Source organism: Scyliorhinus torazame, chromosome 16 (assembly GCF_047496885.1).
Source record: "Scyliorhinus torazame isolate Kashiwa2021f chromosome 16, sScyTor2.1, whole genome shotgun sequence".
Taxonomy (NCBI): domain Eukaryota; kingdom Metazoa; phylum Chordata; class Chondrichthyes; order Carcharhiniformes; family Scyliorhinidae; genus Scyliorhinus; species Scyliorhinus torazame.
The window spans coordinates 89,965,282-89,992,022 of NC_092722.1; the positions used below are offsets into that span (position 1 = coordinate 89,965,282).

The 26,741-nt window shown below is 46.4% G+C and overlaps 1 protein-coding gene across 2 annotated transcripts in view; it reads right to left on the reverse strand.

Moving 5' to 3' along the window:
* Nucleotides 1–2,734: 2,734 nt before the first annotated feature.
* The window catches only part of LOC140392938 (KIF-binding protein-like), a 206,699-nt gene continuing 182,692 nt past the window's right edge, over nt 2,735–26,741 (reverse strand). For both annotated transcript variants that reach the window (XM_072478723.1, XM_072478722.1), the window contains 2 exons: nt 24,041–24,153; nt 2,735–3,705 (listed from right to left, as the gene is read on the reverse strand). In XM_072478723.1, coding sequence (XP_072334824.1) covers nt 2,827–3,705; nt 24,041–24,153 — 992 coding nt within the window. In that variant the 3' untranslated portion in view covers nt 2,735–2,826. The remainder of the gene's footprint in view (nt 3,706–24,040; nt 24,154–26,741) is intronic.

The following is a 26,741-nucleotide window of genomic DNA, read 5'->3' on the forward strand; positions in this document are numbered from 1 at the left end:
GATGTCACTAGCTTTCGGAGTACCGACAACTGAACAACCAAGAACACTACAGACAGTTACCCGCAGATCCGACCAAGGAACACATCCGCCAACTTAACAGACTGATCAAGACCTTGGATCCAGATCTTCAGAGCACCCTACGTGCTCTCATCCCACGTACTCCCCGCATTGGAGATCTCTACTGCCTCCCGAAAATACATAAGGCCAACACACCAGGCCGCCCTATCGTTTCAGGCAATGGGACCTTGTGTGAGAACCTTTCTGGCTACATCGAGGGCATCTTGAAACCCATCGTACAAGGTACGCCCAGCTTCTGTCGCGACACGATGGACTTCCTACAGAAACTCAGCACCCATGGACCAGTTGAACCAGGAACATTCCTCGTCACAATGGACGTCTCGGCACTCTACACCAGCATCCCCCATGACGACGGCATTGCTGCAACAGCCTCAGTACTCAACACCGACAACTGCCAATCTCCAGACGCAATTCTGCAACTCATCCGCTTCATTCTGGATCACAACGTCTTCACCTTCGACAACAAGTTCTTCATCCAGACGCACGGAACAGCCATGGGGACCAAATTTGCACCCCAATACGCCAATATCTTCATGCACAAGTTTGAACAGGACCTACTCACCGCACAGGACCTTCAACCGACGTTATACACCAGATACATCGATGACATTTTTTTCCTTTGGACCCACGGAGAAGAATCACTGAAACGACTACACGATGACATTAATAAGTTCCATCCAACCATCAGACTCACCATGGACTACTCTCCAAAATCAGTTGCATTCTTGGACACACTCGTCTCCATCAAGGACGGTCACCTCAGCACTTCGCTTTACCGCAAACCCACGGATCAACCTCATGATGCTCCACTTCTCCAGCTTCCACCCTAAACACATTAAAGAAGCCATCCCCTATGGACAAGTGCTCCGTATACACAGGATCTGCTCAGACGAGGAGGAGCGTAACAGCCATCTACAGACGTTGAAAGATGCCCTCGTACGAACGGGATATGGCACTCGACTCATCGATCGACAGTTCCAACGCGCCACAGCGAAAAACCGCACCGACCTCCTCAGAAGACAAACATGGGACACAACCGACAGAATACCCTTCGTCGTCCAGTACTTCCCCGGAGCGGAGAAACTACGTCATCTTCTTCACAGCCTTCAACACATCATTGATGACGATGAACATCTTGCCAAGGTCATCCCCACACCCCCACTACTTGCCTTCAAACAACCGCGCAACCTCAAACGAACCATTGTTTGCAGCAAACTACCCAGTCTTCAGAACAGTGACCACGACACCACACAACCCTGCCATGGCAATCTCTGCAAGACGTGCCAGATCATCGACATGGATACCACTATTACACGTGAGAACACCACCCACCAGGTACGCGGTACATACTCGTGCGACTCGGCCAACGTTGTCTACCTCAAACGCTGCAGGAAAGGATGTCCCGAAGCGTGGTACATTGGCGAGACCATGCAGACGCTGCGACAACGAATGAACGGACATCGCGCAACAATCACCAGGCAGGAATGTTCCCTTCCAGTCGGGGAACACTTCAGCAGTCAAGGGCATTCAGCCTCTGATCTCCGGGTAAGCGTTCTCCAAGGCGGCCTTCAGGACGCGCGACAACGCAGAATCGCCGAGCAGAAACTTATAGCCACGTTCCGCACACATGAGTGCGGCCTCAACCGGGACCTGGGATTCATGTCGCATTACATTCATCCCCCACCATCTGGCCTGCAAAATCCTACCAACTGTCCTGGCTTGATGCAATTCACACCTCTTTAACCTGGGGTCACCCCATCTCTGGATCTGTAAAGATTTAATCACCTGCTAATGGTCGCATTCCAAGCATTGTTTGGCATCTTTGAATTTGTCTATATATGTGTTTCTGGAACATACCTATTCATTCACCTGAGGAAGGAGCAGCGCTCCGAAAGCTAGTGACATCGAAACAAACCTGTTGGACTTTAACCTGGTGTCGTAAGACTTCGTACGATAAATACATGGTTAGGATGGGTATAGAGGAAAACAGCACCAGGAAGTGCTGAGGGTTTTGGCCAAGGGTGATATCATGACCGGTACAGGCTTGGAGGGCCGAAGGGCCTGTTCCTGTGCTGCATTGTTCTTTGCACCCCCCGACTCCCCAAAGGCTGTCCACCATCTACAAGGCACAAGTCAGGAGTGTGATGGAATACTCTCCACTTGCCCGGATGAGTGCAGCTCCAACACGATCAATGCACTATCCAGGACAAAAGAGCTTTGTCAGCAGCCCACACCACTTTTAACATTCAAACTTCAGCACACAGTGGCAGCAGAGTGTAGCATTTACAAGATGCACTCCAGCAACTCATCAAGACTCCTTTGGCAGCATGATTTCTGCCAACAAGAAGAATAACAGTAGCAGATGTGTGGGACCACCACCACCTGCAAGTTACCATCCAAGTCACTCACCATCCTGACTTGAACTATATCGTCGTTCCTTCAATGACGCTGGGTCAAAATCCTGGATCCTGCTGTGGCTACACCACATGAACTGCAGCCGTTAAATAGGAGGCTCACTATCCCCTTCTCAAGAACAATTGTGGATGGGCAATAAATACTGCCTTGCTAGCGATGTTCATTTCCATGAAAGAATAAAACATAAATGGAAGGCTTTTTTCTATTTACATCTGGAGACAAAGCACAATGGCAACTGAGCTGAGTATGTCAGCTATGTTTATTGCACTGGGAAGTTACAGCAATTGGGACAAGGTTATAAAGCATCTCCCCGGAGCAGTTCAGTCATTGCCATTAGACAAATGCCACTAATTTAGCCCGCAGCTTCTCCATTCTTGCTGGCAGTAGGGTGGCCATCTCAGCACAGAGCTCCAGCTCGGGTTCCATCACCTTAGCAGCCTCAGGCTGCCTTTTACAGTAATCCACCACAAAGCGGTAACAATCCACTGACTGCTCCAGGTTGCCCAGCTGTGTCTTGGGGTCAGAAGTGATCATCTTACTGTATAACCAACCAATGCGAAACTTGCAAACCAGTGCTGGCCGCAGAACATCAGCCTCCAGCAGCTCCGGAAATTTCTTTTCCGAGTTCTTCAGTGATTCGAGGAAGAGGTTGTAGTAGGTAATGGCTGACTGTACCAGGTGGTTTATTTTCTTGATGTTATGACTATCTAGCTCATCCAGCCGGTTGGCAATAGAGACCTTTAGCTCCATCATTTCATAGAATGCATCTCCTATCTCAAACTGAAGCTGCCGACAGACCAAGAGGTAATACTGTGGGTTTACCTCTTTGTAGACCGCTTCCAGCATGTCTATGCGTCGTTTATGCATCTTGCAACGTCTCTCTTGGTCCTCTTCAAAAAATGCCAGGGTCTTGAATAGCGCACTGTGATCCTGAACTACCTCAATGTGGTCCGTCACATGGTCATCCAGCTGAAAGAATTCCTTCGCCTCTTGCACATAGTTCTGTCCAACCAAGAACACCTCACGGGCTTTGGTAAAATCCACAGGGTAAGTGCAGCTCACCTTCTCCTCAACAGACTGAATCAAATCAAATGTTTCACTAGATCCAAATAGCACAGCACTTTTCCTCCCCTGCTCTTTTTCCTCCTCTTCTTTTTTAAGTTGGATTTTCAGCTCTTCCTGCCGATCCCAATCCAGTTCACCAACATCGTCCTGTAGGAACATATGAGTTACAATAAATAAACAAAGTGTCTTTACTGTGACAGTGTGTGACTGTTATGGGTCAGAGTTTAGAGAACCCCCAAAGTGCAGCATGGAGTTCAACTGACCCACAACTTTTAATAGATTGTGGTGTGGGGAGCACACGGCGCACTCTACAGGTGTGAGACACCATAAATTTTTAAAACAAAACAATATTTATTCTATCAACTCAAGTTAACCTTTTGAAAACAACCATTGAATATTTTAACACCAATTAATTCAAAGATAACCCCCAAAGACTAAGTAATCGTTTCAGCTGTCCTTTTAACATCCAAAAGACTTAACCAACCTTCAAAACAGGAGCACATTAGGTTACATTCAATATATATAGTGAGAAAAAGTTCAGCCGTGCTGCTGCTTTTGGTTACTTCAGCTACAGCCCTTTGCTTTCTTCACGCAGCTCACTGGAAACACACAGACACACCCAAGCTGCTCTCTCAAACTGAAACTCAAAGAGCAGAAGGGAGCTCAGCTCCCCCACCCTCTGACATCACTTCAGCAATATGATCAGCTCCATTTCTTAAAGGTACATTGCTTAACCATCCATTTCTTAAAGGTACTCTCACATGACAGTGACACACTTACATAGAAGGAGGAAGAGGCTATTCAACCCTTCGAGCCTGCTCCACCATTCATTATCATCATGGCTGATCAAGATGTGGAGATGCTGGGGTTGGACTGGGGTGGGCACAGTCAGAAGTCTTACAACACCAGATTAAAGTCCAACAGGTTTATTTCGATCACTAGCTTTCGGAGCACAGCTCCTTCATCAGGTGAGTGAAGAGGTAGGTTACACAACCACAGCACATAAAGACAAAGTCAATGATGCAAGATGAGCTTGCAAATTTGGAGATAAAACATTTAGTTCACTCGTCCAAATCATTTTTTAAAATAATGACATGTGAGAGTACCTTTAAGACTTGCTTAAGCAATGTGCCTTTAAGAAAACAGTGATGTCAGAGAATGGGTGGAGCTGAGGTCAGGTCAGCCATTTTGCAGTTTAGTTTTGCAGTTTGAAGGTGTAATGACCTCCAATTGGCATTATTGATTGGCGAATTGGAGTATGAGCTCCCTCAATGATAGCTCATTGAAGGGGCCATGTAGGCTTTGTGAGGCAGTCTTAAGTTGACTGGAATGCTAGCATCACTGTTTGGAGCTGCTCTTGTACATAAGTTATTGCAAATAAATACTGATGTGGTGACGGAACCTCTGCCTCCTGTGGATCATTACAGTGGCGATGAGGTAAACAAAGAACCTTGCGGAGGCCAGCTGCCGCACTCGGAGGGTAAGCTTGCTCTTTCAAAAATGCCTCTTTTTGGGAAGTTGGATGCATTCGACCCGACTATTGAGGACTGGTCCCAGTATGTGGAGAGAATGTGTTACTTTTTCCAGGCCAATGAGATAACGGAGGATGGAAGGAAACGGGTTATACTGCTGTCGGCTTGTGGACCCTCAGCCTTCGCCATTATACGTAGTCTAAGTTATCCCGATACACCGGACACGATACCTTTCCAAGAATTAACGAAATTGGTGGAAGAGCACTATGACCCCAAAGCCACCCCTCATTTTGCGTAGATACAGATTCTACTCAACGTAGCGGGAAGACAGAGAGTCAGTCACAAATTTCTTGACCCGCCTGAGAAGGCTGGCGGAAAAATGTGAGTTCGGCCCGACGCTAAATGAAATGCTTCGGGACCGGTTAGTGTGTGGCATAAATGACCTCCAAATACAGAAGCGCCTGTTGGCGGAAACGCAGCTAGACTGCAGGCGGGCGTTACAGCTCGCACTGTCCCTAGAAAAGGCAGCAAGTGGGGTGCAGGAACTACAGGGCACGCCAATGGAGGTAGATACCTGGGAGAGGGACTACCACAATGGGTCCAGCTACTAGATAGCCGCCCTCAAGAAAAGCCTGAGGAACAGAGGGCCAAAGGAAAACCCCAGAACTGCCCCCAAGTCTGCTAGGACTAACTGGAGACAGAGGGAACTACCGGCTGAGGCTCCCCCAACTGAGAAGGACCGTTTCTGGCACCAGACAGAGTGGGGTAACAGCGACAAAAACCCTAGAAGGAGGTGGCAAAAGAGGAATAGCAGGTGGGGACGCAGGGAAGTACACAACCTAGATGCCCCATCCTCCTCCGAAGGGTAACAGTTATATAATATTGTGACAAAGAAAGCAGAACCTATTAAGATTACCCCATGGGTGAACGGTCGGCCGATAATAATGGAAATAGACACGGGTGCGGCCGTATCAGCAATGGGAGTGGCAGCATTTTAAAAAAATCAAAGATGGACTCCAGCCACTAACCCTAACAAAAACATCGACAAAACTGAAAACCTACACTGGGGAGCCCCTGGGAGTTCTAGGCACGACTCATGTACCCGTGGAATTTGACAAACAATTGCTCAGATTACCATTGACGATAGTAGGGGGCTCCGGACCGAACTTAGTAGGACGGAACTGGCTGAAAGACCTAAACTTAGATTGGATGAAAATTTTCCAGAATGGAAGCGGGCATTTGGTGGAGTACTCCAAGAATACCCGGAGGTCTTCCAAGAAGGTTTGGGGGAAATTATAGGCACCAAAGCAACTTTGCACGTGGACCCAGAAGCCCTTCCGAAATTTTGTAAGGTCAGGCCGGTACCTTTTGCATTAAGGAAGAAAGTAGATGTTGAAATAGAAAGGTTACGGCGCGGCTGCATTATCAGACCAGTACAGTTCTCGGAATGGGCAGCGCCGGTGGTACCAATTTTGAAGCCAGACGGCTCGATACGTCTCTGTGGAGATTTCAGACAGACGGTAAACAAATACGCACTGCTGGACAAATACCCGATCCCAAAAATAGACGACCTATATGCCAAATTGGAAGGTGGGCTTTTGTTCACAAAACTGGACATGAGCCACGCCTACCTGCAGTTAAAACTGGACAAGGATTCCCAGAAGTTCGCTACGATCAACACCCTGAAGGGACTTTTTCGTTATACTAGGCTACCCTTCGGAGTGTCATCAGCCTGCGCTATATTCCAGCGCACGATGGAAAATAGTCTGCAGGGACTACCGCAGGTGGCGATTTATTTGGACGATGTCTTAATCACGGGGAGGACAAACAGGGAACACTTCAGGAACCTGGAGGAAGTGCTCAGGCGTTTCGCAAAGGCAGGCGTACGGGTGAAAAGAGAAAAATGTGGACTTCCGGGTGCGGCGATGACCAGCTAAGTCGCACGTTTCGGCAGCTCCCGGTGGAACGGACTTTTGGGCTCTTAATAGGAGCCCCAACGGCAATTTTAACGGCTAAAAACACTGTGGTAAACCAGAAGGGAATCCCCCCTGGACACGGATGGAAAAAGGAGAGGAAAGTCGCCGGATTGCGGTGGATCCTCTAGAGCAGCGGCCAGGAAGGCAGGCACAAAGCAAGATGGCGTCGGAAGGAGGCAGTTTAATATGGGGCCCTGACCAACAAGAGTTCCTGCGGCGTTGCGTGGAAGAACTTAAAAAGGAGATGAAGAAGGAGCTGTTGGCCCCGATATGACAGGCGATTGAAGGGCTAAAGGAGGAGCAAAAGATCCAGGAGCAGGAGCTTCGGGTCATGAAGGCAAAGGCTGCTGAGAATGAGGACGACATACAGGGCCTGGTGGTGAAGACAGAGAAGCACGAGGCACAACACAAAAGGTGTGTGGAAAGGCTGGAGGTGCTGGAGAATGCGAGGAGGAAGAATTTAAGGATTCTTGGTCTTCCCGGAGGTGCAGAAAGGGCGGACGTCGGGGCATATGTGAGCACGATGCTGCACTCGTAAATGGGTTCGGAGGCCCCAACGGGCCCGCTGGAGGTGGAGGGAGCCTATTGAGTTATGGCGCGAAGACCGAGGGCTGGAGAAATTCCTCGAGCCATAGTGGTGAGATTTCTCTGATAGAAGGACAGAGAGATGGTCCTCAGATGGGCAAAGAAAACTCGGAGCAGTAGGTGGGAGAACGCGGTGATCAAGATTGGAGTGCGGAGTGGCGAGAAGGAGGGCAAGCTTTAATCGGGCCAAGGCGGTGCTGCACAAAAGGAAGGTTAAATTTGGAATGCTGCAGCCGGCAAGACTGTGGGTCACACATCAAGGGAAACACCACTACTTTGAAACGGCAGAAAAGGCGTGGACATTTATTGTCGAGGAGAAACTGGAATAAGCGGGCTAGAAAAAGAACGTTTGGGACAAAGTGGTGGGGTGAATATGTGGGGTGAAGGGGGGGGGAAAAGGGGGAAGAGATGATTTCCCAAGTTGTTAATCCTGCGAAACTGTAACTTTTCTCTCTTCCCCATGTCGTGGGGGAGGAGGGGAGGGAGGATGAGGAGCTGGAGGCGCCGGCCATTGGGGGCGGGGCCAAATGGGAAGCGCTGGCTTTGTTCCCGCGCTATGGTAATCATGGCGGAAACAGGGAAGCAGGAAGGAGGGGGCCTCGCACAGTGCGAGCCGAGGTCACGGGGGGAAGCCAAGGTCGCCAGAGTTTGCTGACTTCTGGGAGCAACATGGGGGGTGCAATTACGCTAGTGAGGGATCTAGCGGGCGGGGTGGGGTTAACTGGGTTGCTGCTGCTGGGAGAAGGGGGAGCTGATATGGGGTGGGGTGGTCGGGGCGGGAGGGCGCCGTTGGGGGGAGATACGGCTACGTGGGAACCGGGTGAGGAGCTGAATTGAAAAAGGAGATGGCTAGTCGACAAGGGGGGGGGGGGGGGGGGGGCGGTGTAAAGAGCCCCCCAACCCGGCTGATCCCGTGGAATGTGAGAGGGCTGAACGGGCCGATTAAGAGGGCACGGGTACTCGCACACCTAAAGAAACTTAAGGCAGATGTGGTTATGCTCCAGGAGACGCATCTGAAACTGATAGACCAGGTCAGACTACGCAAAGGATGGGTGGGGCAGGTGTTTCATTCGGGGCTAGACGCAAAAAACAGGGGGGTGGCTATACTAGTGGGGAAGCGGGTAATGTTTGAGGCAAAGACCATAGTGGCGGATAGTGGGGGCAGATACGTGATGGTGAGTGGCAAATTGCAAGGGGAGGCGGTGGTCTTAGTGAACGTATATGCCCCGAACTGGGATGATGCCAACTTTATGAGGCGTATGTTAGGACGTATCCCGGACCTAGAGGTGGGGAAGTTGGTAATGGGTGGAGATTTTAATACGGTGCTGGACCCAGGGCTGGACAGATCGAGGTCCAGGACCGGAAGGAGGCCGGCTGCAGCTAGGGTGCTTAAGGACTTTATGGAGCAGATGGGAGGAGTAGTAAGGAGTTTTCGTTTTTCTCCTATGTCCACAAAGTTTATTCACGAATAGACTTTTTTGTTTTGGGAAGGGCAGTGATCCCGAAGGTGACGGGGACGGAGTACACGGCTATAGCTATTTCGGATCACGCTCCACATTGGGTGGACCTGGAGATAGGGGAGGAAAAACAACAGCGTCCACCCTAGAGAATGGACATGGGATTATTGGCAGATGAGGGGGTGTGTTTAAGGGTGAGGGGGTGTATTGAAAGGTACTTGGAACTCAATGATACTGGGGAGGTTCAGGTGGGAGTGGTCTGGGAGGCGCTGAAGGCAGTGGTTAGAGGGGAGCTGATATCTATTAGGGCACATAAAGGAAAGCAGGAGGGTAGGGAAAGGGAGCGGTTGTTGAAAGAACTTCTGAGGGTGGACAGACAATATGTGGAGGCACCGGAGGAGGGACTGTACAGGGAAAGGCAAAGGCTACATGTAGAATTTGACTTGTTGACTACGGGTAATGCAGAGGCACAATGGAGGAAGTCACAGGGTGTACAGTACGAATATGGGGAGCAGGTTGCTGGCCCACCAACTGAGGAAAAGGGGAAGAGCGAGGGAGATAGGGGGGGTGAGAGACGAGGAGGGAGAGATGGAGCGGGGAGCGGAGAGAGTGAATGGAGTGTTCAAGGCATTTTATGAAAGATTATGTGAAGCTCAGCCCCCGGATGGGAAGGAGAGAATGATGTGCTTTCTGGATCAGCTGGAATTTCCTAAGGTGGAGGAGCAGGAGAGGGCGGGACTGGGAGCACAGATTGAGACGGAGGAAGTAGTGAAAGGGATTGGGAGCATGCAGGCGGGGAAGGCCCCGGGACCAGACGGATTCCCAGTTGAATTCTATAGGAAATATATGGACTTGCTGGCCCCGCTACTGATGAGAACCTTCAATGAGGCGAGGGAAAGGGGGCAGCTGCCCCCGACTATGTCAGAGGCAACGATATCGCTCCTCCTAAAGAAGGAAAAAGACCCGCTGCAATGCGGGTCCTATAGGCCCATTTCCCTCCTGAATGTGGACGCTAAGATTCTGGCCAAGGTAATGGCAACGAGGATAGAGGATTGTGTCCCGGGGGTGGTTCATGAGGACCAAACTGGGTTTGTGAAGGGGAGACAGCTGAATACAAATATACGGAGGCTGCTAGGGGTAATGATGATGCCCCCACCAGAGGGGAAAGCGGAGATAGTGGTGGCGATGGATGCCGAGAAAGCATTTGATTAGAGTGGAGTGGGATTATTTGTGGGAGGTGCTGAGGAGATTTGGCTTTGGAGATGGGTATATCAGATGGGTACAGTTGCTGTATAGGGCCCCGATGGCGAGCATGGTCACGAATGGACGGGGGTCTGATTATTTTCGGCTCCATAGAGGGACGAGGCAGGGATGTCCTCTGTCCCCGTTATTGTTTGCACTGGCGATTGAACCCCTGGCCATAGCATTGAGGGGTTCCAGGAAGTGGAGGGGAGTACTCAGGGAAGGAGAAGAACACCGGATGTCTCTGTATGCGGATGATTTGTTGCTATATGTGGCGGACCCGGCGGAGGGGATGCCAGAGATAATGCGGATACTTGGGGAGTTTGGGGATTTTTCAGGGTATAAACTGACCATGGGGAAAAGTGAGTTGTTTGTGGTGCATCCAGGGGAGCAGAGCAGAGAAATAGAGGATTTACCGTTGAGGAAGGTAACAAGGGACTTTCGGTACTTGGGGATCCAGATAGCCAAGAATTGGGGTACGCTACATAGGCTTAATTTAACGCGGTTGGTGGAACAGATGGAGGAGGACTTTAAGAGATGGGACATGGGTGTGTTTTTCTGGCCCCACAAGTGACGTACCTGGGATATAAAGTAGACGAGTCGGGCTTACACCCATTGGAAGACCGAGTAAGGGCAATAAAAGAAGCCCCAGCTCCCACCACGGTCCAGGAGTCCAACGCAGGGTGCATGATAATAGTCGGCAGCAGAGACATTTCCAGGTGGGGGCACCGGTTTGGGTCAAGAATTATGGGAGGCACGGTAGAGTCCCAAACAGGGCCCAGATCAGAAAAGTTTCGATAGGAGGTAAGGTGCTGAAGAAACACCTAGACCAAATAAGGGCAGCAGAACCACACCCGGAGGCAGTCGAAGCAGGACCGCCTCAAGCTGGGATAGCTCAGACGGGAAAGATACCCACACCCCAGCCCCGAGCAATTTCTCCAGACCCTGTCATCCAGTCGTCAGAGTCGGAGATGGACACGTTCGACGAGGCCGCCGCGACACCTCTCCCCGAGGAGGAGGAAGTACAACTTCCAAGGAGGTCGTCAAGGAAAAGACGGGCACCTATAAGGGCACCCCACCCACGTCGGCGAACGACCCGGCGGACGACACAGAGGTGACAGACCCGGACAGGAGGAGCAGGAAGAAGCTCCGAGGAATGCCAGCTGGCAGGAATTCCTTGGACCTTGGGGGGAGGGGTGTAATGGCCTCCAATTGGCATTATTGGTCGGCCAATTGGAGTATGTGCTCCCTCAATGATAGCTCATTGAGGGCGCCCATTTGTGAGGCAGTATTAAGTTGACTGGAATGCTGGCAGCACTGTTTGGAGCTGCTCTTGTATATAAGTTATTGCAAATAAATACTGGTGTGGTGACGGAACCCCTGCCTTCTGTGGATCATTACAGAAGGAAAAAGAGTTTGGGGAGTGTCTGTGTTTTGCAGTGAGCTGGATCTCTGCCATGAAAGACTATCTCTGGATCATTTGGGTGATTTAAAGTAAAGCCTTTAACCTGATGTGATTTTGTTTAAAGGTGTTAAGTCTCTTGGAAGTTTGAAGGAACATTTTAAGGCATTATTTACTGTTGCAATATTTTCTGAGTTATCTTTGAAGTAAGGGGTGTTAAGGGATCCAATGTTTATTTAAGATGTTAAGTTGAGTTCATGGAATAAACTGTGTTTTGTGTTTTAAAACTCCACGTGTCCATAATTGTAATCCCACACCTAGGGAAAAAGCCGTGTGCTAGGAAAAGCAACAAATACATTAAAGGGTTGAACTCCGTGATACATTTTGGGGTTCTGAAAACACCTCGCCCATAACAATTGGGGGCTCGTCCGGGATAAAAGTTTATCTATTGGATTGGCTTTTGTGAACTTAAAGACAATGAAGGATTGTTGCTTTTCCGGTGTGGTATTTTAGTTTAAGTGGGGAGAGTGCGGTGAACAATGGCTCTTTCAGAGGCTCAGAAGTTTTTTGGGGTGGAGAATATCACACGTAGTACTTTACGGACAGAAACGAAAAGCAGACTAATATATTTGGCAAGAACATTGCAGTTAACATTACCTGACAAAATGCGAAAAGATGAGGTCATTATGGCGATGGTTGAGCATTTAAAGTTGCCTGAGATAGGGTTTGACTCATTGGAAATGGCAAAAAATTCAGTTGCAAATTAAACAAATGGAACACGAGAAATAATTAAAGCGGCTTGAATATGAGAGTGAGAGAGAGGAAAAAGAAAGAGAAAGAGAGAGAGAGGAAAAAGAAAAGGAGAGAGAAGAAAGGAGAAAAGAAAGAATAGCCCTTGCAGAACAAAAAGAAAAAGAAAGGGAGATACAGATCAGGGAAAACGATAAAGATAGGGAGTTTGAACTTCAGAAAATGGCCATGAAACATGACAATCAGTTAAAATTGGCAGACGTAAAAGGAAACGTACAGTTGGATGATAGTGATGAGGATAGTGAGAAAGAGCGTCATTGTCGAAGGCTTGGTGGGAATCTATTTAAATATGTCCAAGCATTGCCGAGGTTTGACAAGAAGGAAGTGAAAGCCTTTTTCATTTCATTTGAGAAGGTAGCTAAACAAATGAAATGGCCACAGGACATGTGGATGTTACTGATTCAAACAAAGCTGGTAGGTAGAGCTAGTGAAGTGTTTGCATCACTACCGGAGGTATCTGGAACGTATGAGGAGGTGAAGAAATCCATCTTAAGTGCATATGAGCTAGTGCCTGAAGCTTATAGACAAAGGTTTAGAAATTTAAGGAAAGAATTTGGTCAAACATACATGGAGTTTGAAAGGCTCAAACAGAGTAATTTTGTGAGGTGGATAAGGGCTTTGAAAATAGACCAAACGTATGAAGCTCTCAGAGAAATTATACTTTTGGAGGAGTTAAAAAATTCAATTCCTGATGTAGTGAGAACTCGTGGAAGAACAGAGGGTTAAAACAGCGAGATTAGCAGCGGAAATGGCAGATGATTATGAATTAGTTCATAAATCAAAGATTGGTTTCCGACATCAGTTTCAGCCGGTGAGGGATAGAAACTGGGGACATGAGAAATACTCAAGTGGTAAAGGTAAAGGTGATGTGATGGGTGACAATAAAGAGAGTGTACCTCAGATTAAAAAAGAAATCCAGGAGGGTGGAAAAGAAATGAAAAGTTTCAGATGTTTTCACTGTAATAAACTAGGCCATGTAAAGTCACAGTGTTGGTGGTTGAAGAAAAGCACTGGGAAGGCTGATGTGGTAAAGCAGGATAATACAGTGGGGTTTGTTAGAGTGGTAAAGAAAAGCCCAAGGGAAGAAAAGGAGGTGCAAACAATTGTACAGCCTGTTCAAGAAGTAATTGTTAAGAAGGTGCCAGATGTCTTAAAAAAATTTACTTGTGTGGGTAAAGTTTACTCATGTGTATCAGGAGGAGCAGGTAAAGAAGTCACAATTTTAAGAGATACAGGGGCTAGTCAATCTTTAATGGTAAGAGATGAGGAATTATGTAGTTTGGGAAGAATGTTGCCAGAAAAGGTGGTGATAAGTGGAATTCAGGGTGAGAGGAGTAGCATTCCATTATATAAGGTAAGGTTGGAAAGTCCAGTGAAGAGTGGTGAAGTGGTAGTAGGAGTAATAGATAAACTATTTTGTCCAGGAATACAGTTTATCTTGGGTAATGATATAGCTGGATCGCAGGTGGGAGTGATGCCTACTATGATTGCTAAGCCAGTGGAAAATCAGTCAACTGAAAGGTTGAAGGACGAATATCCTGGGATTTTTCTGGATTGTGTAGTAACAAGGTCGCACAGTCACAGGTTAAGACAAGAGGAGAAATCAAAGAGTGAAGATGAAGTTGAAGTGCAATTATCAGAAACGATTTTTGATCAGATGGTTGAAAAAGAACAAGAACAGGTGGAGGATGAGGCAAATATTTTTAGTTCCAAGAAAATTGGCGGAGTTACAACAGAAAGATGTAGAAATAAAATGGATATATCAGAAAGCATATACGGAAGAGGAATCTGAGAGTATACCAGTTATTACCGTAAAAATGATGTCTTGATGAGAAAATGGAGCCCTGTACATATGCAGGCGGATGAAAAGTGGGCAGAGGTTCATCAAGTAGTATTGCCGGTAGGGTATAGAAAGGAGGTGTTGCGAGTTGCACATGGGGTACCAGTGGGAGGTCATTTGGGAATAAGGAAAACTCAAGCTAAAATCCAGAAACATATTTATTGGCCTGGACTACATAAAGATGCAGTTTTTTAAATTTTGTCAATCATGTCACACATGCCAAGTGATAGGGAAACCTCAAGCAGTGATAAAACCAGCGCCCTTAATACCCATTCCAGCATTTGAGGAACCTTTTACAAGGGTCCTAATTGATTGCGTAGGACCGCTTCCTCAAACAAAAAGTGGGAATCAATATCTTTTGACTGTAATGGATGTGTCTACTAGGTTTCCAAGTACAGGCCATTCCAGTAAGTAATATTACAGCTAAAAGGATTGTGGAAGAGTTACTTAAATTCTTTACTAGATATGGACTACCCACAGAAATTCAATCGGATCAAGGAACAAATTTTACTTCAAAGTTATTCAAAGAAGTTATGGATAGCTGAGGAATAAAACAATTTAAATCAACTGGTACCATCTAGAATCGCAGGGAGTGTTAGAAAGGTGGCATCAGACATTAAAGACAATGTTGAGGGCGTATTGTCAAGATTATCCAGAGGATTGGGATAAAGGAATCCCATTCGTATGGTTTGCAATTAGGGATGCATCTAATGAGTCTACCAAATTTAGTCCTTTTGAACTAATTTTTGGTCATGAGGTAAGAGGACCATTTAAATTAAGGAAAAATTGGTGGGTGAGAAATCGGAAATTACATTACGTGTCAAATTTAGGGAACGATTAAATAGAGCAGGTGAATTGGCTAAACAACATTTGAAAGTTGCACAAAATGTGATGAAACGGGTAGCGGACAAGAAATCCAAAGTTCGTAGTTTTGCTAGTGGGGATAAAGTTTTAGTGTTGTTACTAGTGGTAGGGGAGCCTTTAAAAGCTAGGTTTTGTGGACCGTATCAGATTGAAGGGAAATTAAGTGAGGTGAATTATGTGATAAAAACACCAGATAGAAGGGAGACTCACCGAGTGTGTCATGTGAATATGCTTAAAAGGTACTTTGAAAGGGAAGGAGAGAAAAAGGAGATTTTAATGATTCTAACTCAAAAGTGACGAACCAAATCCAGACGACTGTGAATTTGACATACCTCAAATTAAATTGGAAAATGAGGATGTTCTTAAAAATTGCGATAAATTGTTAAGTTACCTCCCAGAGGAAAAACAAACTGACCTGAAAGAGTTATTGATATCACATGGGCAAGTTTGTAGAGATAAATTGGGAAGTAGTAAAAGGCTATATCTGATGTAGATGTGGGAAATGCTGTTCCTATCAAACAACATCCATATAGGCTTAATCCTTTAAAATTGGCACAGGTTAACAGAGAGATTGAGAGTATGCTGAAGAATGGCATAATTGAAGTGGGTTGCAGCCAATGGAGCTCACCTATCGTGATGGTACCTAAACCACACAGTACCCAACGGTGGTGTGTGGACTATAGAAAGGTGAATGCAGTTACAAGAACGGACTCTTACCCTGTCCCACCATTGAAGGATTGCATGGAGAAAGAGGGACAATCTGCTTTTATTTCCAACTTCCAGACATGGAAAGAGCATTTAAAACATCGTATGGGGTTCTTCGATTGACTTCAGGAGGCGGGTTTGGTGATGGACCTAGCTGAAAGTGAATTTGGAGAAGCCCAAATCACTTTCCTTGCAGAGTTTCCGATACCCTCAAGGCGAAGGGAAATAATGCGATTTTGTAGAATTAGTGGATTTGATCAAACAGCTGTGCAAACGTTTTGTAGCGTGATTACTCCACTGATGGAATTGCTGAAGAAATGCAAAAAATTTCAATGGACAGCGGACTTTCAACAGGCATTTGACTGCCTGAAAGCGGTGTTAACCAATGTTCCTGTGTTGGAGAATTGCAAGGGACTCTGTGGTCAGATTGAACTAAAGTATATGATTCTAAAGAGAAATGCCGAGGAGTCGAGGAATGGATGGATCGTGCAGAGACTTTGTTCAAAGTCTCTTATGTTACTTATGTAAAGATGAGACATGAAGGTTCAGTTAGGGCGCTCGAGAGTTACAAGTTAGCTAGGAAGGACCTAAAGAGAGAGCTAAGAAGAGCCAGGAGGGTACATAGAACATAGAACATAGAAAAATACAGCACAGAACAGGCCCTTCGGCCCACGATGTTGTGCCGAACCTTCGTCCTAGATTAATCATAGATTATCATTGCGTTTACAGTGCAGAAGGAGGCCATTCGGCCCATTGAGTCTGCACCGGCTCTTGGAAAGAGCACCCTACCCAAAGTCAACACCTCCAACCAATTTTGGACATTAAGGGCAATTTATCAAGGCCAATCCACCTAACCTGCACATCTTTGGACTGTGGGAGGAAACCGGAGCACCCGGAGGAAACCCACGCAGACACAGGGAGGACGTGCAGACTCTGCACAGACAGTGACCCAAGCCGGAATCGAACCTGGAACCCTGGAGCTGTGAAGCAATTGTGCTATCCACAATGCTACCATGCTGCCCTTAAGAACAAATAAATCTACACTATATCATTTTACCGTAATCCATGTACCTATCCAATAGCTGCTGGAAGGTCCCTAATGTTTCCGACTCAACTACTTCCACAGGCAGTGCATTCCATGCCCCCACTACTCTCTGGGTAAAGAACCTACCTCTGACATCCCCCCCTATATCTTCCACCATTCACCTTAAATTTATGTCCCCTTTTAATGGTTTGTTCCACCCGGGGAAAAAGTCTTGGACTGTCTACTCTATCTATTCCCCTGATCATCTTATAAATCTCTATCAAGTCGCCCCTCATCCTTCTCCGTTCTAATGAGAAAAGGCCTAGCACCCTCAACCTTTCCTCGTAAGACCTACTCTCCATTCCAGGCAACATCCTGGTAAATCTCCTTTGCACCTTTTCCAAAGCTTCCACATCCTTCCTAAAATGAGGCGACCAGAACTGTACACAGTACGCCAAATGTGGCCTTACCAAAGTTTTGTACAGCTGCATCATCACCTCACGGCTCTTAAATTCAATCCCTCTGTAAATCCCTCTAGCACACCATAGGCCTTCTTCACAGCTCTATCCATTTGAGTGGCAACTTTCAAAGATGTATGAACATAGACCCCAAGATCTCTCTGCTCCTCCACATTGCCAAGAACTCTACTGTTAACCCTGTATTCCGCATTCATATTTGTCCTTCCAAAATGGACAACCTCACACTTTTCAGGGTTAAACTCCATCTGCCAATTCTCAGCCCAGCTCTGCATCCTATCTATGTCTCTTTGCAGCCGACAACAGCCCTCCTCACGATCCACAACTCCACCAATCTTCGTATCGTCTGCAAATTTACTGACCCACCCTTCAACTCCCTCAGCCAAGTCATTAATGAAAATCACAAACAGCAGAGGACCCAGGACCTGCGGTACGCCACTGGTAACTGGGATCCAGGCTGAATATTTGCCATCCACCACCACTCTCTGACTTCTATCGGTTAGCCAGTTCGTTATCCAACTGACCATGCCTCCTTACTTTCTGCAGAAGCCTACCATGGGGAACCTTATCAAATGCCTTACTAAAATCCATGTACACTACTGCTTTACCTTCATCCACATGCTTGGTCACCTCCTCAAAGAATTCAATAAGACTTGTAAGGCAAGACCTACCCCTCACAAATCCGTGCTGACTATCCCTAATCAAGCAGTGTCTTTCCAGATGCTCAGAAATCCTATCCTTTAGTACCCTTTCCATGACTTTGCCTACCACCGAAGTAAGACTAGTTATCCCTATTCCCTTTCTGGAACAGGGGCACGACATTCGCCACTCTCCAATCCCCTGGTACCACCCATGTTGACAATGAGGAAAAGATCATTGCCAACGGCTCTGCAATTTCATCTCTTGCTTCCCATAGAATCCTTGGATATATCCCGTCAGGCCCGGGGGACTTGTCTATCCTCAAGTTTTTCAAAATGCCCAACACATCTTCCTTCCTAACAAGTATTTCCTCGAGCTTACCAGTCTGTTGCACACTGTCCTCGCCAACAATATGGCCCCTCTCATTTGTAAATACTGAAGAAAAGTACTCGTTCAAGACCTCTCCTATCTCTTCAGACTCAATACACAATCTCCCGCTACTGTCCTTGATCGGACCTACCCTCGCTCTAGTCATTTTCATATTTCTCACATATGTGTAAAAGGCCTTGGGGTTTTCCTTGATCCTACCCGCCAAAGATTGTTCATGCCCTCTCTTAGCTCTCCTAATCCCTTTCTTCAGTTCCCTCCTGGCTATCTTGTATCCCTCCAACGCCCTGTCTGAACCTTGTTTCCTCAGCCTTACAGAAGTCTCCTTTTTCCTCTTAACAAGACATTCAACCTCTCTTGTCAACCATGGTTCCCTCATTCGACCATCTCTTCCCTGCCTGACAGGGACATACATATCATGGACACATAGTACCTGTTTCTTGAACAAGTTCCACATTTCACTTGTGTCCTTCCCTGACAGCCTATGTTACCAACTTATGCACTTCAATTCTTGTTTGACAACATCGTATTTACCCTTCCCCCAATTGTAAACCTTGCCCTGTTGCACGCACCTATCCCTCTCCATTACTAAAGTGAAAGTCACAGAATTGTGGTCACTATCTCCAAAATGCTCCCCCACTAACAAATCTATCACTTGCCCTGGTTCATTACCAAGTACTAAATCCAATATTGCCCCTCCTCTGGTCAGACAATCTACATACTGTGTTAGAAAAGGTTCCTGGACACACTGCACAAACACCACCCCATCCAAACTATTTGATCTAAAGAGTTTCCACTCAATGTTTGGGAAGTTAAAGTCACCCATGACTACTATCCTGTGACTTCTGCACATTTCCAAAATCTGTTTCCCAATCTGTTCCTCCACATCTCTGCTACTATTGGGGGGCCTATAGAAAACTCCTAACAAGGTGACTGCTCCTTTCCTATTTCTGACTTCAACCCATACTACCTCAGTAGGCTGATACTCCTCGAACTGCCTTTCTGCAGCTGTTATGCTATCTCTAATTAACAATGCCACCCCCCCACCTCTTTTACCACCCTCCCTAATCTTATTGAAACATCGATAACCAGGAACCTCCAACAACCATTTCTGCCCCTCTTCTATCCAAGTTTCCGTGATGGCCACCACATCGTAGTCCCAAGTACCGATCCATGCCTTAAGTTCACCCACCTTATTCCTGATGCTTCTTGCGTTGAAGTATACATGCTTCAATCCATCTCCGTGCCTGCAAGTACTCTCCTTTGTCAGTGTTCCCTTCCCCACTGCCTCATTACATGCTTTGGCGTCCTGAATATCGGCTACCTTAGTTGCTGGACTACAAATCCGGTTCCCATTCCCCTGCCAAATTCGTTTAAACCCTCCCGAAGAGTACTAGAAAATCTCCCTCCCAGGATATTGGTGCCCCTCTGGTTCAGATGCAACCCGTCCTGCTTGTACAGGTCCCACCTTCCCCAGAATGCGCTCCAATTATCCAAATACCTGAGAAGTCTTTGGCAGGTAGGATCAAGGATAACCCTAAAGCTTTCTATAGATATGTCAGGAATAAAAGAATGACTAGGGTAAGAGTAGGGCCAGTCAACGACAGTAGTGGGAAGTTGTGCTTGGAGTCCGAGGAGGTAGGAGAGGTGCTAAATGAATATTTTTCGTCAGTATTCACACAGGAAAAAGACAATGTTGTCGAGGAGAATACTGAGATTCAGGCTACTAGACTAGAAGGGCTTGAGGTTCATAAGGAGGAGGTGTTAGCAATTCTGGAAAGTGTGAAAATAGATAAGTCACCTGGGCCGGATGGGATTTATCCTAGGATTCTCTGGGAAGCTAGGGAGGAGATTGCTGAGCATTTGGCCTTGATCTTTAAGTCATCCTTGTCTACAGGAATAGTGCCAGAAGACTGGAGGATAGCAAATGTTGTCCCCTTGTTCAAGAAGGGGAGTAGAGATAACCCCGGTAACTATAGACCAGTGAGCCTTACTTCTGTTGTGGGAAAAAGCTTGGAAAGGTTTATCAGAGATAGGATGTATAATCATCTGGAAAGGAATAATTTGATTAGAGATAGTCAACACGGTTTTGTGAAGGGTAGGTCGTGCCTCACAAACCTTATAAAGTTCTTTGAGAAGGTGACCAAACAGGTGGATGAGGGTAAAGCAGTTGATGTGAATATGGATTTCAGCAAAGCGTTTGATAAGGTTCCCCATGGTAGGCTACTGCAGAAAATACGGAGGCATGGGATTCAAGGTGATTTTGCAGTTTGGATCAGAAATTGGCTAGCCGGAAGAAGACAAAGGGTGGTGGTTGATGGGAAATGTTCAGACTGGAGTCCAGTTACTAGTGGTGTACCACAAGGATCTGTTTTGGGGCCACTGCTGTTTGTCATTTTTATAAATGACCTGGAGGAGGGTGTAGAAGGATGGGTGAGTAAATTTGCAGATGACATTAAAGTCGGTGGAGTTGTGGACAGTGCGGAAGGATGTTACAAGTTACAGAGGGACATAGATAAGCTGCAGCGCTGGGCTGAGAGGTGGAAAATGGAGTTTAATGCAGAAAAGTGTGAGGTGATTCATTTTGGAAGGAATAACAGGAAGACTCAGTACTGGGCTAATGTTAAGATTCTTGGCAGTGTGGGTGAGCAGAGAGATCTCGGTGTCCATGTACATAGATCCCTGAAAGTTGCCACCCAGGTTGAGAGGGTTGTTAAGAAGGCGTAAGGTGTGTTAGCTTTTATTGGTAGAGGGATTGAGTTTAGGAGCCATGAGGTCATGTTGCAGCTGTACATTTAGGAGCCATGAGGTCATGTTGCGGCCGCATTTGGAGTATTGCGTGCAATTCTGGTTGCCGCATTATAGGAAGGATGTGGAAGCATTGGAAAGGGTGCAGAGGAGATTTACCAGAATGTTGTCTGGTATGGAGGGAAGATCTTATGAGGAAAGGCTGACGGACTTGACGCTGTTTTCGTTAGAGAGAAGAAGGTTAAGAGGTGACTTAATTGAGGCATACAAGATGATCAGAGGATTGGATAGGGTGGACAGTGAGAGCCTTTTTCCTCGGATGATGATGTCTAGCACGAGGGGACATACCTTTAAATTGAGGGGAGATGGATATAAGACAGATGTCAGAGGTAGGTTCTTTACTCAGAGAGTAGTAAGGGCGTGGAATGCCCTGCCTACAACAGTAGCGGACTCGCCAACACTAAGGACATTCAAATGGTCATTGGATAGACATATGGACAATAAGGGAATAGTGTAGACGGGCTTTAGAGTGGTTTCACAGGTCGGCACAACATCGAGGGCCTGTACTGCGCTGTAATGTTCTATGTTCTAAGAGACTGGATTTTGGTTGGAGGAAGAAGAACAAAGAAAAATGGACTATATTATTATACCTGTTTGCATGTGTTTTAAAAAAAACAAAAACGTTTATTTACTGTGCACATTTCTGAGTGGATGGTGCAAAAGTGAAAAATGAAACCATCTTGAAGTTGATGGTTTATTTTTTTTTCTTGTGGGGAGGTGTCATGTGAGAGTACCTTTAAGACATGGATGTTTAAGCAATGTACCTTTAAGAAAACAGTGATGTCAGAGAGTGGGTAAAGCTGAGGTCAGGTCAGTCATTTTGAAGTTTGGAGGAAAAAGAGCTTGGGGAGTGTCTGTGTTTTGCAGTGAGCTGGATCTCTGCATGAAAGACTATCTCTGGATCATTTGGGTGATTTAAAGTAAAGCCTTTAACCTGATGTGATTTTGTTTAAAGGTGTTAAGGTGGAAGTTTGAAGGAACATTTTAAGGAATGATTTCCTGTTGCAATATTTTCTGAGTTATCTTTGAAGTAAGGGGTGTTAAGAGATCCAACGTTTATTTAAGATGTTAAGTTGAGTTCATGGAATAATCAGTGTTTTGTGTTTAAAAACCCACGTGTCCATAATTGTAATTCCACACCTAGGGAAAAAGCCGTGTGCTAGGAAAAGCAACAAATACATTAAAGAGAGAGATTGGTTTAACTCCATGATACATTTTGTGGTTCTGAAAATGCCTTGCCCATAACAATAAATTTAAAGTGCCCAATTCTTTCTTTATATCCAATTAAGGGGCAATTTAGCGTGGCCTTTGCACCTACTTTGCACATCTTTGGGTTGTGGGGGTGAGATCCACGCAGACACGGAAGAATGTGCAAACTCCATACGGGCAGTGACCAGGGCCGGGATCGAACCCGGGTCCTCAGCGCCGTCAGGCAGCAGTGCCAACCATTGCGCCACCGCGCCACCCCTTCCAAATCATTAATATATAATGTGAACAGTTGGAGTCCTGGCACAGATCCCTGCTGTACCCCACTGGTCACTGCCTGCCAATCAGAAAAAGACCCATCTATTCCACCTTTTTACTTCCCATCTGGTAACCAGTTTATTATCCATCTCAAGACACTACCTGTAATCCCATGCAATTTAACTTTACAAAGTAATCTGCTATGTGAGACCTTGTCGAAAGCCTTCTGAATGTCTAAATAAACCACATCCATCTTGGTCTACTCTAATAGTTGCATCTTCAAATAATTCTAGTAGATTTGTCGAGTATGATTTTCCTTTTATAAATCCATGCTGACTTTGTCGGATTACACCACTGCTTTCCAATTGCTGTGCTATGAAATCCTTGATAATGGACTCCAGCAACCTCCCTACTCGCAACGTTAGGCTCACTGGTCTATAGTTCCCTGTTTTATCTCTACCTTCCTTTTGAATAGCAGGGTTTACATTCATTACCCTTCAATCTGTAGAAAATATTCCAGAGTTCAAAGAATTTTTGAAACTGACCACCAATGGATCTACTATTTTTCGGGCCACTTCCTTGAGTACTCTGGGATGCAGATTATCAGGCCCTGGAGATTTGTCGCTTTCAATGCCATTAATTTCCCCAAAACCATTTCTTTACTAATTTCCTTCAGCTCCTCACTAAAACCTGTGCTTCTCAGAACTTCCGATGCAATATTCACGTCTTCCTTTGTGAAGACAGAATCAAAGTACAAAATTAGTTCCTCAGCCATTGCTTTGTTCCCTGTTATGAACACATTATGAATATTTAACACAGTCAGACCTCAGTTATACATCAGTGACCAAACACCTCAACTAGATGGTCTACTAAACACCTTGAACATCCTTCATCTGATGACAAAGGATCTGCTGGGCACAATGGTATATTGTCTGAAGGTGTTCAGTTCTACAGCAGTCAGGCAGCCAGCAGAGGCAGTGAGCTTGCATCTTGAAGAACATGCAGGTCTAAAGCAGGAGGCTGTGAGTTCATTCACTGTCATGGGGGCACAATGTAAGAATGGCCACTTGGGCTCCTGAATGAACCACAGTATGATCTACTGTAGCCCAGAGACCTCCCATGATGGAGAGGAAAGGGCTGACACAGATCAGGGCCCTCACTGCCCGCATTTTCTCTCATTCCCTGCCATATTTCTGTACACAATGAAGGGGATTGTTCCCCTCTTGTGCCCGGTTGTTCATCTTGTAGAAGTTCAAGGGGGAGTCACTTGTGACATCTTAAGTGTTTCTGTGTAAGACTGAAAAAGAAACAAACCAGCCCAATGCAGATACCTCGAGTAACTTGCGTGAGTCTTGCAGCAGATTGAGACAATACTTTATCCAACACCGGGCAATTTCTGCCTTCTTCTGCTGAAGCTGGTCACAACGGTCCCTCTCCTCCTCACCTGTGTGCACATAAATTACATGCTGAGTCTATCCTATTGACCCCACCAAAACACAAAGAACAGTACAGCCCAGGAACAGGCCCTGCAGCCCTCCAAGCATGTGCCGACCATGCTGCCCGTCTAAGCTAAAATCTTCTACACTTCCAGGGTCCGTATCCCTCTATTCCCATTCTATTCATGTATTTGTCAAGATGCCCCTTAAACGTCACTATCGTCCCTGCTTCCACCACCTCCTCCGGCAGCGAGTTCCAGGCACCCACTACACTCTGTGTAAAAAACTTGCCTCGTACATCTACTCTAAACCTTGCCCCTCGCACCTTAAACCTATGCCCCCCCAGTAATTGACCCCTCTACCCTGGGGAAAAGCCTCTGACTATCCACTCTGTCTATGCCCCTCATAATATTGTAGACCTCTATCAGGTCGCCCCTCAACCTCCGTCGTTCCAGTGAGAACCTATCCTCATAGCTAATGCCCTCCATACCAGGCAACATCCTGGTAAATCTCTTCTGCACTCTCTCTAAAGCCTCCACATCCTTCTGGTAGTGTGGCCTAACTAAGTTTCTAACTATACTCCAAATGTGGCCTAACTAAGTTTCTATACAGCTGCTACATGACTTGCCAATTTTTATACTCAATGCCCCAGCCAATGAAGGCAAGCATGCCGTATGCCTTCTTGACTACCTTCTCCACCTGTGTTGCCCCTTTCAGTGACCTGTGGACCTGTACTCCTAGATCTCTCTGACTGTCAATACTCTTGAGGGTTCTACCATTCACTGTATATTCTCTACCTGCATTAGACCTTCCAAAATGCATTACCTCACATTTGTCCGGATTAAACTCCATCTGCCATCTCTCCGCCCAAGTCTCCAAACAATCTAAATCCTGCTGTATCCTCTGACAGTCCTCATCGCTATCCGCAATTCCACCAACCTTTGTGTCGTCTGCAAACTTACTAATCAGACCTGTTACATTTTCCTCCAAATCATTTACATATACTACAAACAGCAAAGGTCCCAGCACTGATCCCTGTGGAACACCACTGGTCACAGCTCTCCAATTAGAAAAGCATCCTTCCATTGCTACTCTCTGCCTTCTATGACCTAGCCAGTTCTGTATCCACCTTGCCAGCTCACCCCTGATCCCGTGTGACTTCACCTTTTGTACTAGTCTACCATGAGGGAACTTGTCAAAGGCCTTACTGAAGTCCATATAGACACCATCCACTGCCCTACCTGCATCAATCATCTTGGTGACCTCCTCGAAAAACTCTATCAAGTTAGTGAGACACGACCTCCCCTTCACAAAACCATGCTGCCTCTCACTAATACGTCCATTTGCTTCCAAATGGGAGTAGATCCTGTCTCAAAGAATTCTCTCCAGTAATTTCCCTACCACTGAAGTAAGGCTCACCGACTGTAGTTCCCTGGATTATCCTTGCTACCCTTCTTAAACAGAGGAACAACATTTGCTATTCTCCAGTCCTCCGGGACATCACCTGAAGACAGTGAGGATCCAAAGATTTCTGTCAAGGCCTCAGCAATTTCCTCTCCAGCCTCCTTCAGTATTCTGGGGTAGATCCCATCAGGCCCTGGGGACTTATCTACCATTATCTTATTTCTTAAGACTCCCAACACCTCGTCTTTTTGAATCTCAATGTGACCCAGGCTATCTACACACCCTTCTCCAGACTCAACATCTACCAATTCCTTCTCTTTGGTGAATACTGATGCAAAGTATTCATTTAGTACCTCACCCATTTCCTCTGGCTCCACACATAGATTCCCTTGCCTATCCTTCAGTGGGCCAACCCTTTCCCTGGCTACCCTCTTGCTTTTTATGTACGTGTAAAAAGCCTTGGGATTTTCCTTAACTCTATTTGCCAATGACTTTTCGTGACCCCTTCTAGCCCTCCTGACTCACTGCTTAAGTTCCTTCCTACTTTTCTTATATTCCACACAGGCTTCGTATGTTCCCAGCCTTTTAGCCCTGACAAATGCCTCCTTTTTCTTTTTGACAAGGCCTACAATATCTCTCGTTATCCAAGGTTCCCGAAAATTGCCGTATTTATCCTTCTTCCTCACAGGAACATGCCGGTCCTGAATTCCTTTCAACTGACACTTGAAAGCCTCCCACATGTCAGATGTTGATTTGCCCTCAAACATCCGCCCCCAATCTATGTTCTTCAGTTCCCGCCTAATATTGTTATAATTAGCCTTCTCCCAATTTAGCACATTCATCCTAGGACCACTCTTATACTTGTCCACCAGCACTTTAAAACTTACTGAATTGTGGTCACTGTTCCCGAAATGCTCCCCTACTGAAACATCTACCACCTGGCCGGGCTCATTCCCCAATACCAGGTCCAGTACCGCCCCTTCCCTAGTTGGACTGTCCACATATTGTTTTAAGAAGCCCTCCTGGATGCTCCTTACAAACTCCGCCCCGTCTAAGCCCCTGGCACTAAGTGAGTCCCAGTCAATATTGGGGAAGTTGAAGTCTCCCATCACCACAACCCTGTTGTTTTTACTCTTTCCCAAAATCTGTCTACCTATCTGCTCCTCTATCTCCCGCTGGCTGTTGGGAGGCC